At 46.7% G+C, this 22,000-nt stretch overlaps 1 protein-coding gene across 2 annotated transcripts in view; it reads right to left on the bottom strand.

Annotated features, from left to right (window-relative positions):
* LOC135814632 (spartin-like) overlaps nt 1–12,989 on the bottom strand; it is a 19,622-nt gene extending 6,633 nt beyond the window's left edge. For both annotated transcript variants that reach the window (XM_065327783.1, XM_065327785.1), the window contains exons 1-12: nt 12,673–12,989; nt 10,900–10,970; nt 10,164–10,266; nt 8,526–8,671; nt 7,634–7,732; nt 4,744–4,865; nt 3,135–3,177; nt 2,561–2,628; nt 1,491–1,692; nt 839–900; nt 611–688; nt 36–132 (exon numbers count right to left, since the gene is read on the bottom strand). In XM_065327783.1, the coding sequence (XP_065183855.1) occupies nt 36–132; nt 611–688; nt 839–900; nt 1,491–1,692; nt 2,561–2,628; nt 3,135–3,177; nt 4,744–4,865; nt 7,634–7,732; nt 8,526–8,671; nt 10,164–10,266; nt 10,900–10,970; nt 12,673–12,734 (1,153 nt within the window). In that variant the 5' untranslated portion in view covers nt 12,735–12,989. The remainder of the gene's footprint in view (nt 1–35; nt 133–610; nt 689–838; nt 901–1,490; nt 1,693–2,560; nt 2,629–3,134; nt 3,178–4,743; nt 4,866–7,633; nt 7,733–8,525; nt 8,672–10,163; nt 10,267–10,899; nt 10,971–12,672) is intronic.
* Between the last annotated feature and the right edge of the window lie 9,011 nt (nt 12,990–22,000).

Here is a 22,000-nt window from a genome sequence, read left to right on the forward strand (position 1 = left end):
CAACACAAACAAACAAACAGAAATGCTGCACTCACTCGATGCCATCTTGGCGCCCTTCACAGCAGTCTTCGTCGTTTCGCTCATCTCCACCGTCTCAGACGCACCGATGTGTTGTTTCAGTTCTACAGATCCCTACAAGCATAGAGAGTGAGTATAGTCAGAGTCAGTACCCATCAGCTAAATGTATGCCCACATTGTGCAATAACATGCTGATGGTTGGATGCATTCGATAACAAATGTGGAATTTTAGACGGGAAAGGTAATACTATTCAGCTTTCAGAAAAAAACATTCACTAGTACTACTTCTGAAAATAACGTGCTGCAATAGAACTGCGTACATATATACATGATAGTGTTTGCACAGATGTCCTATACTAGTAATTTATGGTACCAGTAACAGAATCTCCCAGTGTGGTAGTTGTGTATGGGCAGCATGTCATGATTGACACTGCCCAGTGCAGTATGTTATGAAGAGCAGGCCATAGTGCATGCCATGATTGACACTGCCCAGTGCAGTATGCTATGAAGAGCAGGCCATAGTGCATGCCATGGATGACAAATAGATAGTACATGTACTTAGTGCAGTAGGGTGTGAATGGGAATAACTTACAGCCTGCACCGCTTTCCCCAGGAGCTGAGCAGTTCCACTCAGCACCGACGAGGCCACATTAGCTCCAACTGCGATGCCCTGAAATCCATAGTCAGACAGATATCCATTTAATAATCGCGATCATTGCTATGAAACACAACCTCAAGTACCAGAAGCCATTAACCCCACCATATCACAGATACCACAACCGGGAATACTGGATAAGCAAACTGTTGAATGCATACTTACAGACGATATCTTGGTTGCCCAAGTCGGTGTTTCAGATTCTACTGCATTAGAACCTGGGATAGCTGCAGCAGAACAATTCAAATACACACACACACACACACACACACACACACACACACACACACACACACACACACACACACACACACACACACATACACACACACACACACACACACACACACACACACACACATACACACACACATACACACACACATACACACACACACACACACACACACACACACACATACACACATACACACACACATACACACACACATACACACACACATACACACACACATACATACACACACACACATACACACACACACACACACACACACACACACACACATACACACACACACACACACACACACACACACACACATACACACACACACACACACACACACACACACACACACACACACACACACACACATGATTCGATTCTAACACATGGATACCAACTACAGGACACACATACATAGCACTACGGTTCAATACAGCCGCAAACAACAACGAATCCCAGAATAAACAGAGTTGTTCAACTGTCATACGGCGGTATTGGGCACTCAGCTATTCGCGCAAACATGAACGCATTGATCAAGTATTTACTACTATTTCGCCATCATCTTACCAACAGTAGTAACTGTAGAGTTGGGTTCATCCAATCCACTGGGTACAACCGCAGCTGTACTGCTTCTATCAGAATATGTTGGCGGTGGTACTGGGGGTGCAGCACGAGTAGCAGCAGGAGCAGGAGCAGTAGTCGCCGTTCCTTGATTAGCCATGGCAGACACACCGCTCTGATCTTGAACATTGGACAGCGTTGCCAAGGTCTATCATCAAGGTCACACATGCACGTACACACACACACACACACACACACACGCGCACACACACACACACACACACATGCACACACACGCATGCACACACGCACACACACAAGGTTCATCAGCGGCCGGGTGTAGCGCAATAGACAGCATGCATGGGGAGAGTGGGGAGGGGCACAATCAACAACAGACATGATTCACGTCCTGCAATGGGTGTGTCGCCCTTGGTGAGGGAGATCATTGCTCACATGGCGTTGCCCCCTTGATGGACCCGGAGGCTCATGCCGACGTATGTATGGAAGAACACATAAATGTCCCATCCAAGCCTCAAAGAAGGGGACCTCAGCAGTGGGATGTAGACCCTATGCGTGATTGATGGAAGAGGAAGCTTGGAGAAGTCTATTCTTGGAATGATACGCAGTCGTGACAGCAGGACAGGACTGGTGATGGAAACTTTGCCGAAATGTTGCAAAAAGAAATGAGCGTACGATAGAAACGTGGTGGGCAGTTGCAGACTGATTGGGAAAGAGCTGGCCTGCTCTGCACCACTTTCCCCAGCGACACCACCACAGTGCATACAAACAAAAGATGGGATGGAACTGAGACAAGGTCACACCACGTCTTTCAAGAGGTCACAGTCTATTGTTCATGTTGGCAGGGCCATGACACTGACCTGGACTGACCTCATGCCACGTCAGTATGGTTAGAATTGCCCAAATTTGCGCATATTAACTCAATGAAGCTATCTTAGGATTGATTTTCCTAAAACCTTTAAATTGTTTAAAAAAAACTGAAAGCCTACAGACAAACCTCTTATATCCACTAGTGTATTCAGTGGCATTCACTGTGGCTACACACATGCCATTCTCACCTGGCCAAGCTGTGCAACTACTGCATCATTCACTTCGTCCGTCAGTACAATAGTTACAAACTGCATGCCTGCACAACAAGAAGCACATGCATATACAATGTACACCTCACAGCCATGTAGCAATGTGGATACAAGTACATGCACATACACCTCACAGCCATATGGCAATGTGGTTCAAAATACTGAAAAGCAGACATGCGCCTTCGTTAGAACGGAGGTATGGCAGTTCTCAAACACAGCGAAATGCAAAGCACCAAACAACATGGCCGTCTTTCCCCGAATATAAGTCGCACCTTTTTACACTAAACTTCTCGGGCGAAGAAGGGGATGCGACTTACAATCGAGTGTGACACACGGCTACATAGGTAGGTGCACTAATTATTCATAATCTCAATGTCACCCTCTGCCAACGTCAAGCATCCAGACAAAGGGTGAGCAGTATTGATGAGCATACACACATGCCCCCCCCCCCCACACACACACATGTAGACACACATGCACGCACGCACACACCATGACATATCATATTCCATGACTAGTAAATCTCCTATCTCCAGGGAATGTCCATCTTTACCTCGCAAGCTGCCTTCAGAGCTCATTCCAAATGGATTAGCCCTCTGCAGTGACACACACACACACACACACACACACACACACACACACACACACACACACACGCACACGCACACGCATGCACACACAATATACCATGTATACGCCCGTCGCAAGAGAAGCACGCAAATCGGCAAATGCACTGTATGTGCACCCCCAGATTTTCTCTTTATAGCAATGATAGCGGATCTGATTCTGAATGAAACTGATCAAGACAAGCGCCAGATAACTGTCTAATCCACACAACTGGCGAAGCCATGTGAATCGACCCCCCAATGCACACCTGGTCTACACCACACGGAGTACATCGGAATAGGATGGCCACGACAGTCACTTATCAGGGGCGTCGCACACGGTACGGTCACTACGGTATTGACCGTACCAGTATTTGCCCCAAGTACCCCGTGAATCAATAAAATGCACTGATTTGGGCTCTAAATTTCCAAAATTTTCGGCTCACCCATCCCTCCCCCACGAGTAAATTGTACTTCAGGTGGCTGACCGTACCACACTAAAATACCTCCCGACGCCCCTGCCTATGCACACCCTACACTTGCTGGGGTAACCAGTATACACAGCACGCTGCTTTGATAGAAGAAGACACTAGATGCACTCGTATCTTGAAGTGAAATTGGAGTTACTCACGCACACAAACACGCACGCAAACACACACACACACACACACACATATACACACATTGTTGCACACACTGCCAAAACTGGTCACGTGGGTCTCCCCGGGAGAGGGGAGAGAGACTCAAAAGGAATCTTGGAAAGATGACTCAATTGGCTATTGAACCGCCCAACGGCCGACACCCCCTGAAATCCCCAAAACTCTGGGTGGACTTGAAAATGATCCCACTTATGGGCTCACCACACCTCAGTAAGTGGGTGAGGGCAAGGTGCAGAAAAAGGATTGACGGCATCAGGGTATCCGTCCAGGGATCCAACTGCAGTCACCCCTGCCCCCAGTGAAGGTAATACTTGCTACTAGTGTGGGTGGCTAAATCAGAGTGGATCTGATATAAGCTTCACTAGCACCATTGATTACACAAGAGTTAATCTAGCCAGAAGCAGTCCATGGTTAACAGGTATGTATACTTCAAATAGAAAGTATATGAACCCTGGAACCAAAAAAGGTGGCAGGTACAACATTACACCTTAAGTAGCCGAGTCCGTTGGCAACAGACCCAACACTATCCGGCATAAGTGTACCCACCAACCGAACTAGCTGGCACACACACATACACACATACACACATACACCAGTACAACCTGGCCTAGGCGACATTTCCAGCATAGTCAGGGGGAGAGGCATACAATCAAAAGTAGCATGTCCTTCACAGTACCGTCATTGACTACACAGCCATAAGCCATAACAATGGGATGTTCTCTTACAAGGGAAGGGAGTACACACAGGAGCAGAACGTCTGGTTTAAAAATAGAACGGAAAAGCAGAAGTGGAGCAGCTCTATCATAGGTAGTCTAGGTATGGCCAGGGTCCATCACACAACCCCCGTTACCCCGTATCTAGCCAGGGTCCATCACACAATCCCCGTATCTAGCCGTACCTCGTTCACATCAGGAAATGTATAGCTACGCGGCGAGGACTTGAATATTGGTGAGCATCCCGGGATCAGTGGATACACCCAGCTGTCACACTGCAGGAAAGCTGGTGCTCCTGTAGCAGTCCCTGCATGCATGCATACAGACAAGTACATGTACAGCACAGACGACACAGAATAACAGTAAATAACGTTACCAGTATGAAGGGGACACATTTAAAACAGGCAGAAGCTGTTGTTTCCGTATGCAGTGAAACCTCGGTCTCTGACCTCCTCACTGAACAAGACCACTTCGACCAGCTCACTAGATTAACCAACCATTTTCGCTCAATCTCAAGTTTCCCCCCATACATGCAGCATTTTTAGCGCACATACATTCGAACCTTGGTCTCTGACCACTTCAGAATTCCAACACTTAGACTAGTGCTGCGCCGCGCCAGACCCCATATTCAGAGTTGCACAATTTTGGGGTTATATACTCTTGTATTATGATCAGTCACCACCACTACACAAAGGTCTTGGTAGTAGGAAAAGAACTTTAATGAAAAATTAGTCATAGCAGACTCAGCGGAGAACGCTCAGGTTGATTGTAACTTCAAGTTTCATGCCGCAAAGTAATCCTCAGTTGTCTGATGATTGCACTGCACTGCAACTACTGCTGATTCTGGAATGGCATGTTCGTTCTCAGCCGCCTAGTGTGACAGACTGAACAAACAAGTTCTCTATGAACAACCTCAGCACATCATCTCCTGCGACCATGGCATCCGAGCTTGACTCTCGATTTAGTAATCTATATTTCCTTGATGAATCGCAGCGAGAGAAAGTACAGGGCAATGTCCTTGACACCGCTGTGGGAGCCAGAGAGGGCAGGCAGTCCCCGTGCATAGTGGCAATTGAGCCTTTTGCCAAGCGATCTTCGGCAACCACTAGCTTGGCGATGCTGATGCCTGCATGACCTGGACGGGAAGAAGCTCAGTCTGGGTCATGTGAAGCCAGCTGCACACCACAGAGGACCATCGAGCAGCAAAAGCCCGCTTTCTGTACACAAGTTTACAGAGGAAATAGTGGATTTTGAAAGTGACCCACTCCAGAGGTGGCAATTGAACGCAACCCGATTCCCTGATCTTGCTGCACTTGCAAGGAAATTCTTGGCTAGCTCCAGGTCCCTGGTCCCATATGAAGTGGTGTTTTCTGCTTTAGGGGTTCTGTTCACAACACGACTATCAATGGTGAGAGCATCGACCGCGTGCTTGTGCTACCAGAAGAGGAAGCAGCCGAGCCACAGCTGCCTGCCGTTGGGAGTCTTCTGACATTCCCGAAACCAGCAGGGATTCAAGCAATGCGCACTGCAAGCATTCACACTGCACCATTACCAGTGCAAAGAGTCCCATGTACATAATAATATATACCTGTTTCGAAGAAAAAAATAGTCGTTCAGCCGATAAACCGATCGTTAATATGACTTCAGCTAAGCCAGGAAGAAAAAATGTAATCGTTTCAGCACTAGCTTACAGCCAGCCACTTTTTCACCTTTCTTTGTCTCAAACTGAAACGAGACCAGAACCTAACCTTTTTTCTACGGCAGAACGTTTATAACAGCTAACTAGTTGCAAAAGTGGACTTCCAGTGCATGTACAGGCGGTCGGTCTGCTTCAATGTTCACAGTCGACATGAGGGTGCCATAGTATCAAGGGAGACGACACTTGCAAATGGAATGCGAACAAAGCGTAGGTTTCGTTCCCTCACGAGATGCCTGTTCCAGTTGGCCTTGGGGCAAAGCCGATATGACATCACTGGTCTGGGATGCGTGTGGGGTCTCAAAGCCGGAATGGCATCACTGGTCTGGGACGCGTGCGGGGTCTCAAAGCCGATACGGCATCACTGGTCTGGGATGCATGCGGGGTCACAAAGCCGATACGGTATCACTGGTCTGGGACGCGTGCGGGGTCTCAAAGCCGATACGGCATCACTGGTCTGGGATGCGTGCGGGGTCACAAAACCGATACGGCATCACTGGTCTGGGATGCGTGCGGGGTCACAAAACCGATTTGGCATCACTGGTCTGGGACGCGTGCGGGGTCTCAAAGCCGATACGGCATCACTGGTCTGGGATGCATGCGGGGTCACAAAGCCGATACGGCATCACTGGTCTGGGATGCGTGCGGGGTCACAAAGCCGATACGGTATCACTGGTCTGGGATGCGTGCGGGGTCTCAAAGCCGATACGGCATCACTGGTCTGGGATGCGTGCGGGGTCACAAAACCGATACGGCATCACTGGTCTGGGATGCGTGCGGGGTCACAAAACCGATTTGGCATCACTGGTCTGGGACGCGTGCGGGGTCTCAAAGCCGATACGGCATCACTGGTCTGGGATGCATGCGGGGTCACAAAGCCGATACGGCATCACTGGTCTGGGATGCGTGCGGGGTCACAAAGCCGATACGGTATCACTGGTCTGGGATGCGTGCGGGGTCTCAAAGCCGATACGGCATCACTGGTCTGGGATGCGTGCGGGGTCACACAACCGATACGGCATCACTGGGCTGGGATGCGTGTGGGGTCACAAAGCCGATATGGCATCACTGGGCTGGGATGGGTGGGATCAGCATGTCAAGATTGTGATCGCGCGTTGCACAGACATTGAGCTTCCAAAGCCGGGGTCGAAGCACACATCGGTTCATTAGGTGCTAGGTACAATGGTCTCGATTTGTCTCCCCAGACGCTACGACTCCCTGGTCTACACCATGATGAACCATCCCCCCCCCCCCCCCCCCCACACACACACACCGCGTCCTGGCACCTTTTTGCATGGGATTCAGTATAGATTGTGCCCCATCTGGACAGAAGCCCACAGTCACAACAAGGTGTCAGGACACAGTTGGTTTCACTGTACCTTGATTGCCTGTAGTCGGGATGAGGAACACCTTCAACGACACTGGGCCTGGCTGCTCTGATACTTCACCAGTAGATGCTGTCATCAACATTCGAACACCTTGAAACAGAAGCAACAATGACTAGAGTCAATTTAATTAGCGACAAACTCGGCCATTACGTGATATTAGTCAATGTGATTCCTTTACTTCGACACCAGGGTAGATGAACTATCAGATGAGCCAGCACAAAACTAGATAATGCTGATGTCCAACGTTACCATGCACGTACGCACATCCACACCCAGACACACCCACACGCACGCACGCACACACACACACGCACACACACACACACACACACACACACACACCTTGACCTTTGACGCCCATCGCCGGAGGCGATGATAGCAATGCTACGGCAGAAGCCATAGCAACTTGTGCTGGGATTACACCATTCAACAGCTTGCAAGGCTGAAGAATTGACCGTCACTATTCAGCCTGGTCTACACCATACAGCTATTTGGAGTGACATTTTCTGGCCAGTGAATCCCTTTTTTGGTCTTTTTCATTTTTTTCTTTTTTTTTTCTTTTTTTTTTCCCGCACACACATCACACCACATACTCCGGCATGCACTGGCTGTTGGTAACCACCCAGGAGAATGAAAGAAAAGTCAGGAAGAGTCTGAGAAAGAGAAGAAAGACGTGTGTGACCATAATCGTCGGGAATCGAACCCGCAATCTATTGATTGGAAATCGCTGCACATACCACTGCACCATATGGGACACACACACACACACACACACACGCACACACACACACACACACACACACACACACACACACACACACACACACACACACACACACACACACACACACACATGCATGTACAGGTGAGCACAGGTACGTACCACGGGTAAGGACAAACACCATGTCCGCTTCTGTTCTCTTCAAGAGTGAAGACTGCATGGAGTTATCGGATGCCTCAGCACTATACTGTGGCGTGGGGACTACACATTCCATGTTCTGCAGGCGAGTAGATGCATTATCAAACAACCTACACACACGCGCGCGCACGCGCACACACACACACACACAGCAGTTCCGGCCATGCACAAAAGTCACTTTAACAACTGACAGTCCACTGGTACTGTATTATCACAAGAAAAGGCACCCATGAAGACAGCGTAAACTGAAAACTGGTAACCAGATACTAGAACTGTAATCACTGTTTTGTCTCATAGCCATCTTGTATCATTGGTATGTGAGAATGTGTCTCAAGGCAGAGGATTTATTCGGTGAAGTTAGTAGCACCTAAACAAATTGACACTATTAAACGTATAGAAATTTACAGATTTCAAGCACTCGTTCCCTGTTGGGAACACTGTTTTCCTCCGTTGACAATAGCACCACAGAATCGGACACACATAGTCTTCCAGGTGCCAAAATTGAGACCATTAGGAACCCATGCCACAGCATGCATGGCAGTGCTAACTCTTTGTTCACCCTTACACTTCAATGGAGTGTCCTACCATTGCCTTATTTGAGTTGTCCTTTTCGATTTCGATCTCACCTGATAGCGTCACACAATTGGCTTTGTGAATAAAACAGATCCCCACTAAACATCGATATCAGCGCTGCTCCCTCACACATTCACAGCATTCATTACAAGTAGCACAAGTCAATGTAGTGCTAAAAGTAAAGTAAAGGTTGCATATCCACGCTACCACTAGCTATACAATCGTGTTGAGAAACACGACCAGCTTAGGAAGTTTCACTTGTGCCAGGCCACCACCATGCCTGATTATACCAGGGTGGCAGATGCAGCGCAAGTACACTACAAATACCTTGTCGCCATCCCTAGTGATGCATACAAGGCTTGTAATTATAGCACATGGCCTGTTTGCTAGATGCGAGCAGCAGCAAATCCGTGCGACATTTGGCGGCCGCACTTTCACCGTATAAGACATAACCCTTCCCTGCTTTAGGTTACAAGACTATTATCCTGAAGTTGACTGACAACTGTTGAGTCAAAATGTTGAATACTTGATGTATTAAAAAAGTTGCCATTGCGATTACCAGTGTTCTGTTCATGCAGTATGCTGGAAATGATAAGTGAGCCGTCTGTAGATCTGGAAGATATCATAGAAATGCCCCCGCTATGGATGTCAACACAGGTAAGAACTGGATGTAGAATTATTGTCTCTCAAGTTTATGTATGATAGAAGCTGGGCTGCTACTGGGGATCAAGTATGAGCAAGGATACATGCACACACACACACACACACACACCCACACCAGACACATACAGACTCACACTTACGTACACCCACCCACCCATGCCCGCAAACGCACGCACGCACGTACGCACGCACCCCCCCCCCACACATGCACACACACACATGCACGCACGCACGCACACACACACACACACACACACACACACACACACACACACACACACACACACACACACAACAACAACAACAAATGAGAAAGCATGGCTATGCAAGACCGGAAACAACACATGATATTAACATTCGACTCACTGGGACATCTTGGTTTGAAGAGATTGTAGATGTTTCACATCAGTCTCGTCTCTAGCTACTGACATCACGTCCACTGACATGCCCGCAAGCAACACTCGGCAACCTGGGGAGCACATCAGTCATTATTCACAGTAAAGGAAGAATAGCCTACTGTACCGCACTATCCCCACAAAAAAAAATGTTAACTCGGATACTGAGCCAGTAATAAATACAAAAGAGAGAAGAAAACACATGAGAACGAGTTATGCAGGAACTATCCACGACTGTAGCAAGATGAACCATGAACCTTCCAAGTTGGAAGGCTGTTGGTTTGCGCACTGGAGATGTGTTAGAGCTAGGTCTCGGGTCGCTGAATGTCTCAGTAGCCCGTCAGTTTTGTGCCCTATTATCGCACGTTCTGACTCTTTATCATCTTGTTACAGTCGTGGATAGTTGCTGCATAACTCGTTCTCATGTGTTTTCTTCTCTCTTAAAAAAATGTCAAGTCACAATTGTTTTCCAGGTGGTCAGACCTGTATTACTATTGGAGACTGTACTAGAATTGATTCTGACAAGATAGATAACTGTTAGATTGATTGCAGCACCAATATTGAATGCCATGCAACGCACAATCATCACTACATTGTAATAACCAGAAAACACTGAAATACAAGGATGAAAAAATGGGTAGACAAACATCCGAAAATTAGATGTCAAAACGTTTTTTTCAAAAGAGAAGAATGTGTGTATTCCTTACATTCCTGGTAAAGTTGAACTGACTGTGAAGTCTTTCCATCTTCATCCATAGTCAACGCTTGCTTCAGAAGTCTATATGGCAGTAAAGTATCCGATATTATTTACGAAGAGTAAACACAAACAACATTGTTTCTACCGTTACTGACTTATCGCTATCGCCATTACTGGCATTAGCAATGCAGATATACCTAAGTCTCAATGTTCTTTGAAAAGTACATCATCGGAATTGTTTGGCCAAAGAGGTAGGCAGCGCTGAGCAGCTCGTAAGATGCTCAGTTCGCTACAATAAAATACTTGTGTCAGGTTGTGCACTGGAGCTGATGACGTAGGCATTCATGCAGTGGCCATACAAGGATCGAGCGCCATCAATGGTGATTATCGCCGGTCTGGCAAAAGCGAAATGTTCGGAAGATGAAGCCTTCGAGGCGGGGAGACGAATGATTTTGTCCGAGAACATTGTGGCAAAGCTACCGTACTTCCATGCACAAAGCACATGTGCATATATGCAACAAGTTGCTGTGTTCGGCAGAATCGAGACCGTTTTTGCTCTATGTATACCGGTAAGCATGTACTTATAGAGTCAAACCTCTTTAGGACGAACACTGATAAGGCGAACGTTCCATTATCGTCCTAACGCGGTTTGACTGTAGTATGGGCGCACAGCGGATCACAGAATGCACATGGCCATTTATGGGTGCAGAGGCCGGTCTTCATGCACTTTTACGTGTGCTGGTACAGTCTGCATGGGCATTTCCTGCCAGACTTTGGTGAAAAGTGATACTGAGCATATCACTGTCAGTGTGTCAACTGGTGAATTATGTAATAAACTGCCCGGTGCTAACTGAACATGAGCAATTATTTTGTTCATATTTTAGCACATTTGCTTATATGCAAATGCGTGTTTATATTCAGATTGAAGCACATGTGCTTTTGTGCGCGGAAGTACGCTAAGTATTGCCCGATCGAATAGGATCCAAAATCGGCCATCCTGTATTCAAGATGTATGTGCAGCCGTCAGGTCTGGTACAATGACATCAGCACTAGAATGCAGTACCAAAGGACAGTTGAGAAGTACATGACAAACGACTCAGGTTCGTCTGACACCAGCTCCTAGAAACGCACATGTTCTGAAGTGCTGATGCCGTCTATACTATTAGTATTACAATTCGGGGTCAAACGGGTGTACCTTTAACTAACGAACGGGTAATTTTCTTAACGGGCGGGTTAACGGGTACCCTTTAGCAGCCATGTTTTACTTCTTTCCGCAATTTTCACACAAATCAAGATTTTAATTACAATAGTAGTCTGTTCTCGGGTTGCATTTTGATATCACATTGTGATTCACAAACCGATTGGTGTCTGATAGTCGCAGGAGTAGATCTACTAGGTGCGAAAATGCAACAACAATGCAGACATCCAGCGTGGAGTTGTAAATAATTGACTCCCGCCTGGAATACACGGTCCCAGCAGTGTTGCTCCGTACTGACTGGTTCATCAAAATCCAAACGGGTACCCTTTTACGAACGGTACCTGAGATTAACGGCCGGGTACCCGGTACACCCCTTTGACCCCTAATTACAATCCTTCAGATAGAGATCAGGGTGACCTTGAATAAACTATGAAGTTGGTCTTTACTGTGATACCACTGTGTTGAATACCAGTTTAAATTTGATGCTTCTTTCTTTTTTATGGGTGCAAGTGTACGAGTATGGTTGGAACGAGGGAGTACATTTACAGTGCCGACTGGTTGGAATTGTGACCCTTTCCAACTCACCTTCGAGCATCTGTGTTGGCTTGAAGGACTGTGTCACGACCCATTGCTGAAGCAGTGGCCATCTTTAGAGCCAATAAGTGAGGTTTGTAAGCTAAATTCGATGGACTGTCTCAGGCAATCTTTCACTGAGTAAATCACTAGTTGAAACTTCTGTGACGATGCTGCTAACACAGTCGGACAAGTTCGGATGTGTCTAACAAACAACACTATATTGGTGTGTATTGAGGAGCCGTAGATCAACAGCAGTTCTTCCCTATAGTCGAATAAGTATCCACGAGTCAATGTCTCTCCTCGTCTCAGTTTTGTTCATTCTGATGTCGATGTCGATGACTGCAAAACTTCATCATTCAAACGCTGACTACAGGGTCGTCATCCTCAGCAAAAGTGAGGTCAGATCATCAGCACTGACATCATACCTGCCAGCCAGTACGCAGTGCAGTGCCACTGTGCCAGCCCAGCCTAGCGCCTGCTGCACATGCACTGCACTCTGCCAGCCGGTGCCAGGCCAGAATGATATTATAGCGATAAAAACTGCTTTATGGCAGTTTTCTAAAAAAAGTTATTGTGTTCTAGTCCATGGACCTCGTCTAAAAAGTAAGAAATTAACGAAATGTGATAGCTGAAAATTAAAATTTCACACAAAACCTCACAATAATCACAACACTTGAAATGCTGTTTTAAACTTTAACTTGTACTGCACCAACAATTGGCAACATGCATGCATAGGAAAGAGGATCACGAGGAGAAAAGGTCGTCTACATGTAGCTTTTAATTCTGTGTGTGATTATTGTGAGGTTTTGTGTGAAATTTTAATTTTCAGCTATCACATTTCGTTAATTTCTTACTTTTTAGACGAGGTCCATGGACTAGAACACAATAACTTTTTTTAGAAAACTGCCATAAAGCAGTTTTTATCGCTATAATTTCTTTTGTTTTTTCTGTCACCAATCAATGGAATGCCCTATATCAATATGTAAATGATGGCCTTCACATCATATCAATACCGTATTATACGCATTGATGTGCAAGCCTTTTCTTGCAGAAAATGGCACTAGCATAATGCATGTTCTTCTGCGGGGAAACATGTGAGTAGTGGTGGTGATGCTTTTTTTATACGGAGGTCATTCTGTGCATGTTGCTGTTGCAGAATTTCATGACTCTGTCATAAATTTGTCTTGCCTTTCAGATATTTCAGATTTCCCCACCCTCGATCAGATTTATTTGAGAAATGTAGCCATGCGCCAGGTGCGTGTCCCAGATGTTTTTGTTGATTCTGTGTTTATAATGGTTTATAATCATGGGTTATCGTGATAAGGTCATCCAGCATCATATTGCACTGAAATCGTAATCCTGTTGATGTCGATACAACTTTTGGAAGTAGTTCAATGACTTCAAACTGTTAGTCCACGATTTTCTAAAGCAACACAGCAAAGGAGGAACAATAAACATGTATTATAATGTAAACAAATACATTGCTGAGTCCGACACCTCGTTCCAAGAACTACACTGATCCTGAGGATATAAGGGTCAAGGCTATTATTATTATTATGAAATGACCCAAAAGCAACGTGCCTATCGAGGGGTTCATTTGATTGAAAGAACAGTAGATGTAGATGTATGTACAAAGACAAGTATGGTTGGAGGTACTGATACTGAGAGATAAACAAGGCACTCCATGATAATAAAATCTTACACATCTTTTGGTGAGTATGAATGATATCCAGTCGAACCTCTTTAGGACAAACACCAAGGTACCGATGGTATTTTATTCTGTGAGTTTGTCTTAACCTATTTTATAACCAATGAATACAATCTTTTCTCCAATAGACATACGAATAGATTTCTTCTACAGTGAAAGATTCTAAGCCACACCGACTCATCTCGTATGAAACAAATGAGTCACTAGAGAGGTTCTGCAGAACGAAAATGCGTACAAACTTTCGCTCTACATCATGAAGTGCAAAACTTCGCACGAACTTTCGCAACTTTGGACGCGAAACTTACATGGAACGCCAAATGAACTGTCGTAGGAAATTTCGTGAGATCGGGTCATCTTGGCGTACGTGCACTTGGCCCGCGCAAACTACGAAAATGTGCAGAACGCAAAGTTCGTGCAAAAATTCGTACACACTTTCGCAAGGACTGTCGCAAAAATTCGTTCGAATTTTCGTTTTGCAGAACCTCTCTACTGAACCTTTCTTTAGCAACATGACGGCAACTGAAACAGCAACAGAGAAAGTACGATACATGTACTGCACATTCTTGCAGGTACTACAAACAGATTGCAGATCGTAATTCTTGCTTTGGCGGCACGAAACTTTATTTGGGGCAGTGCAATCTCGGCGGTACTCACAAATCAAACAGCCCAGACTCGAGTAAACAAATCCAAACATACAAGTAGGAGATTTTCACGAGACGAGACTGCACCCATTGCCTTGTTTTGTATGAAGCAAACAAGTTACTGAACCTCTCCACAATGGAGATTTTCCCTGATATGCGAATTTATTTGGCAAACTCGGTCAATGAGTCCTTGAACCTTTCCCTCTAGATTGCGAACTGCCAACGATAGTATGCCACTGACCAGTGCCTTACTTGTAACGTACTAATGTGCAATGAATATGAGTCTTTCGACAACACATCTAACATAAGCCTTACCGTCAAGAAGGTGAACTCGCGTTCTTGGCACACTGTAGACAAGGGCAAAGAGATAAAAATGGATCTAAATCCGAATAAAATCAGCACACGTTTCCGTAAATGAAAGGGTGAGCATAAGCAAATGAATCGAAGGAAACTGGTCAACTCAGAGATCACCTGTCATTGAGTATTCCGTAAAAGGAGGCCTCGGCTGCGGAAAAGCTAAATTGTGAGAAAGGAGATCCTGTCAGCTTTTCCATTATTTATTGCATTCCGCCCAAAATCAGCACACGTTTCGTAAATGAAAGAGTCAACACAAGCAAATGAATCAAAGGGAACTGGTCAACTCACCTGTCATTGAGTAATATTCCGCGAAAGGAGGTCTCAGCAGCGCCGAAACGAAATAAGCCAGGCCAGGAGACGAAATATCCGAAACAGGTCATGTAAGAAGCAGTTCCAAAGAAGGAAGTTCCTCGTGCATGCACATCCGAAAAGGCAACAACAAAAAGTCTACAATGCACACGCATGCGGCCAGCCGGCCGCGCGATGGTACTCGTAGGAGAGCCATGGACCAGGTACCGAGCATCTTACGTAGAAACTTACGTAGCTACGTAGACAACGTGTCTGAATAGCGGTGTCGTTAGGTAGCGCCATGTGAACACAATAATAGAAAAGCTGACAGGATCGCTTTTCTAAATAAGCCTTACCGTCAAGAAGGTGAACTCGCGTTCTTCGCACACTGTAGGCAAGGGCAAAGAGATAAAAATGGATCTAAATCCGAATAAAATCAGCACACGTTTCCGTAAATGAAAGGGTGAGCATAAGCAAATTATCCAAATAAAAACCACTCTGTGAGCGGTTCTGAAAAACCTTTACTGGTACTGCCCCGTCGTAAAAGTAAGAAATTAGAACTGGCCCATTGTCCCCCCAAATGCGAACTGATCCACCTAAATCGCGAATGACGGGACCCGAACGCACCAGTAGCACGAGGTCGGGAGGGCACAGGACAGCAATTCTCATAGGGTAACACCACCTACCGCTAGTACAGACGGTCAGTACATGGCCTATAGTCCGGACCAACGTCCCCATCTGCATTCACAGGTAGGAACCTCGTGCTACTGGTGCGTTCGGGTCCCGTCATTCGCGATTTAGGTGGATCAGTTCGCATTTGGGGGGACAATGGGCCAGTTCTAATTTCTTACTTTTACGACGGGGCAGTACCAGTAAAGGTTTTTCAGAACCGCTCACAGAGTGGTTTTTATTTGGATAATTTCAGTTCTTTTTCCGTTCCCTCCCCACCCCAACCCCGAAGGTAAACACGATGACCACGCGCGCGATGTACTGTATGTAGCCATGAGATTGCAATAACACACTGATACATACCAGCCCTCCCCGCCTCGCTACCCCGCACACAGATACACAAACATGCGTATGCACACGGCACACACACGTGGCCACGCACATGCACACGACACAAACTAAGTTCTTCATATATAATGCCATGCAAAGCAGTGGCCACCGTACTTGAGGAAGTCAGTTGTGAAACAAAAATAATGCAACTACAGCATGTAGACAAGCTGACGGCCAAAGCACAACATAGCAAACATGACATTTGCCCAAGGATTGCAGTTTGCAGACCACGCCATGGAAGCAGCGAATACAGAATGTAATATCATACAAAGTGTCAAGCAAGGAAGTGGCCATCATACACCAGAAACTTGCAGAAAGTCACACATCCAACAGATAGAGAAGTGAACAGCAATCTGATACAGCCCACACAGGACAAAGCTGACCTGATACTCGTCCCAGGATCGCAAGTGGCAAATCCTTTTCAATGCATAACATGCAGGTTTACGTTAGACGCATGGACACCATCTGACCGTGTCGCCAGCATACAATGTCATCACATGTTTACCCCACAAGTTACACACATGTACAGTAGAAGCACAATGAAAGCAATGGAAAAGTACGATGTGGTTGCTGAAGCATCTTCACACTTCAAATTCAGACTTCAATGTGGTCGTCACGGGATGATATACCTGCAAGATACAAGTGATGAAGAAAGAAAGCAGAAGGTCGTGAGGTAGGCTATGAGTAGCCCTTTCCCAAAGATGCCATAGTTTTTCGCAACTTATGCAGAATTGTCATAATCGAGCATTTCCCAAACTGAGAAGTGCAATGAAATCCACTTGCATGCACAGGAGCAATTTTGCAATATTATGATGCGCAATTCGACACGATCTGCGATGCTGTGTGCGATGTGCCCTGCTGTCATGATGGTGACAGTCACCGCGGTATGTTTTGTCAACGTCGCCCATGCACTCTTCTGTCAAGTCCAAAGTGCTCACATACTTGGCAATGTCTTTGCTGTGATTAACTTTTATCCTAGTTATGTCACGGGTAACTTTAATGAAGTACCCACAGGCCGTGTCGATCCGCACATCGTCCACTCTCTCATGTACTTGGCCTGCTTTGTCTGTGTATCCATTTCATGTGCGATCCACAAAATCGACTAGACAGTGGGTGCAATACGCTGTCTATCTGAAGACGTTCTTCTGGCGACATCTCGCCATGTACTTGGCCTGCTTTGTCTGTGTATCCATTTTCATGTGCGATCAACAAAATCTCAATGCACTACAGACTAGACAGTGGGTGCAATACGCTCTCTATCTGAAGACGTGAACCATTATTTTTTTTGGAAAAGTTATACGTACACCTGAAACGTAATGAAGTACAGGAATAGAGAGAGTGACTACAATACGCTCTCGACCTGATATAGTGATAACGTGTTAGAAGGTATAAACAGGTCTACAGTCCCACCGTACCCTTCCGACACGACTGTAGACCATTAATTTTTTTTGACCTGATAACGTGTTAGTAGAAGGTAACTGGCAACATATCAATGGGTTGCCTTACCGTGGTCTAGAGGAGACGTCTTCGCAGCAATATTTTCCCTCCTGCGCATTCAGTCGCCGACACGACAGCGTTTACTGGGCCGTTCCAGTTGCGGAAGACATTCGATTCATCGGGCCAATTCAGCAACAGGGCTGTGGACACACAGGGGGCAGAGGAGAGACATTGTTAGTGGACAAGAAATATGCAGCGGCAAGTGGCGAGTGCCGCATGGATGTCAAGTTGTCATTCACAATTCAGCTATTACTTACGGTCCAGCTAGTCCTGCCATTGCTCGCTCGTCCTGGTTCCTCCTCGTTCGTCTTCCTGCACGTCTGCACTTCTCCTTCCCCACCGTTGGCTTTGCGGTATGGGGGTGCCGGAAGGAATTCCCACCATGTATCCATGTACATGAAGTCCCACCATGTCTCCACGGCCACGTCAGCAGTTTGTATAGTACCGGAAGGAGTTCCCACGATGTCTCGAAAGGCCTAGAGCGGACGTCTTTGCAGCAATTATTTTCGCCCTGCGCATTCAGTCCGCCGACGATGTCTCCAAAGGCCTAGAGGGGACGTCTTTGCAGCAATTCTTTTCGCCCTGCACATTCACTCCGCCGACACGACAGCGTTTACGGGGCCGTTCTAGGTGCAAAAGGTCCACGTCAGCAGTTCTCAACTATTTCGCGTACGGGATAGTCGTCGTTCCAGGTGCGAAAGGTATCCATCAATGGCACTTTGCAGTATGGGGTACGGAAAAGGGGCCTCCTCGTTCGACTTCGTCGACTTCTGTAGTTCTCCTTCCCGTCAGGGGTACCGAAAGGGGCCTCCTCGCAGTTGTCCTTGCCGTCAGGTCCACGTCATGCAGTTCTCAACTATTTCGCGTACGGGATAGTCGTCTTTGTCGTACGCGACATCGGCGTTTACCGAGTGGCATTGGCACAAAGCAGACCGTTGACGGGGTCACGTGTCAAAAAAGTATCAACAAAGTGTCGACTACGTGTCGACCACGTGTATAGCGGTACACTCAGCGGTACACTAATTCTCGTGCCATTCTCGTGTCACAAAACTGGAACATCGAGTACCAGTATGGAAAGGCTTCAGACAGGAAGCCTTTCCAATGAATCGAAGGAAACTGGTCAACTCAGAGATCACCTGTCATTGAGTATTCCGTAAAAGGAGGCCTCGGCAGCGGAAAAGCTAAATTTAGAAAGGAGATCCTGTCAGCTTTTCCATTATTTATTTCATTCCGCCCAAAATCAGCACACTTTTCGTAAATGAAAGAGTCAACACAAGCAAATGAATCAAAGTGAACTGGTCAACTCACCTGTCATTGAGTAATATTCCGCGAAAGGAGGTCTCAGCAGCGCCGAAACGAAATAAGCCAGGCCAGGAGACGAAATATCCGAAACAGCTCATGCAAGAAGCAGTTCCAAAGAAGGAAGTTCGTCGTGCATGCACATCCGAAAAGGCAACAACAAAAAGTCTGCAATGCACACGCATGCGGCCAGCCGGCCGCGCGATGGTAGGGGCCATGGAGTAGCTCCCTGGTCCAGGACCAGGTACCGAGCATCTTACGTAGAAACTTACGTAGCTACGTAGACAACGTGTCTGAATAGCGGTGTCGTTAGGTAGCGCCATGTGAACACAATAATAGAAAAGCTGACAGGATCGCTTTTCTAAATGGGCGATGATATGGCCATACTGCCAATTATTCGCTATGCCAAGAATAAGGCAAGATGCCATGCCATGGCCGGGCCCATCCTTGAAACTAATCTGTAATCAATGGCCTCGATCGGTGAGAATAGCAGCTGTGTCAAACGGCCCGTACCGTCGGGCTTGGTTTCTTGCTTGCCATCTTGGAAAATTTTGATAGAATCGTTGGGTATATCTATGGAAACCCGTTCCTCTAATAGAAATAGTATTAGTAATACCAAGAGTACATAAACCTTTTATGTACTCTTGGTATTACAGAATAAGTAGGATCCTCATCCAAAGCTGACCCACCAAAAGTTGACTCAGGAACCGATCCAAATCAGTCCTCGAAGTGATATGCGTCAAGATCAGGTTTGAGAGTCTCCCACATTCTATCCTTTACTATACCCTTTAAAATGACTCATTATCACACTGACATATTTCTACAGTAGTACATGTATTGATCGAGGGCGGGGAGTCGATCGAGTTGTCCCGAAGGGACTTCGAGATTGACGGTACTGTACCACCGAAGCGTGGTCCAGTACCCCCTCGGTCTATACTACTCTCGTGACAGTACAAGTCCAAGCGAGACTTGTGCAGGTGCGGCTACGTGCCTCAGAATTGGCACGAAGGCAGACAAGGCGACACAGAAGTGAATTGGCAGAAGAATGAACGTATCTGAATACAAGAAGATTTGCGCTGTAGTCTGCATCTGCAACATAGATCTACGCGTAGCGAAGTAAAGACAAAAGAAGAAGGAAGACTCAGGTGACAAGTGCTCGACGTACATCTACTACTGCCCGGAGGGGGGAGTACTGGAAAGCGAAAAAATAAAATAAGCACACAAGCCAAGCTACTACTCCACTACTGCACTAGTCACCAGGTCACTGTGGAGTAGCCTTTCAAGTTTCAGGTGATCTACGGATATTTCCCCTAGTTTGAGGGGATTACCGGTATGGCTCATACCGGTAATCCCGCTGCGCGCCTTGGGGATTTGAAAAATAATCCCCTCGGAACCGTGCAATATCCTATACTAGTATAGGCCACTTCCCTTCAACTGACAGTGACACGCCTCGTGCAGCAGGTACTAGGTGTGGACAGTGGAGCATAGGGATAACAGAGCCCTTGCTTCTTTGCCTTGGCCAATGCATTCGACACCGTCTGCCCCCCCCCCCCCCCCCCCGCACCAGTCCCGACTCCCGATGTACCTTCGACGTTCCTTCCCGTACTATTTCCTTGTGGAACAGCCTCCCTGAGAACGTCTTTCCCCGTCCGGCCAATCACTCCCCACTCACAGTTTTAAAAAAAAGGGCATCAAAAAACACATATCAGAGCAGCCATGGTCTTGGGACGTGCTTTGAAGCTCATCATGTTGATCGTCACACTGTTCTTTAATTCTTTGTTGCCATCTTCCATAGGTCCGTCTAATAGTAGTAATAGGTTTTTCATTTGACCCGACGAGACCACACGACGCTTGCAGACCACAGCACGAACAGTTCACCAGCCACACTCCACGACAGCAAGTAGTATTACTCCTGGGAACGCCACCACCCTCTAGGATCAGAGGCGCAGATGCATCGCCTAAACGGTGGGAGGTGAGTAGATCAGACCCACCACCAACGTGACCAAGTGGTCAAAGACCGAAATCCCATTACATTAGCTGCATCCATGTTACCCTCGTGCCAGGCCACGAGTTCCCAAATAACTGTGGGTCGCAGCACGGCTGGAAAAATTCCTTTCGCTTCCAAGCAGGACTTGAACCTGGTACAGTACCCTTTGTTTCTCAATCATGGTCTTAGAGCATCCCACTATGCCTGCCTGTTACCTTATTGTAATTATTATTCATGTATTGTGCCTTTGATTTCTTCCGTTTTTGTCTTTTGGTGCGTTACCGGCATGGCGATACAGAGACCTATTGGTCAGTGGAGCGCTGGTAGCCTCACCAGCACTGCTACTATCTGTGACTGTGGTGACCACCATTCAATGTCTTGTCCTCCCCAAACCGTACCCCAACTCTCTCTCTCTCTCTCTCTCTCTCTCTCTCTCTCTCTCTCTCTCTCTCTCTCTCTCTCTCTCTCTCTCTCTCTCTCTCTCTCTCTCTCTCTCTCTCT

This window comes from Sycon ciliatum, chromosome 4 (assembly GCF_964019385.1).
Source record: "Sycon ciliatum chromosome 4, ocSycCili1.1, whole genome shotgun sequence".
Classification (NCBI taxonomy): domain Eukaryota; kingdom Metazoa; phylum Porifera; class Calcarea; order Leucosolenida; family Sycettidae; genus Sycon; species Sycon ciliatum.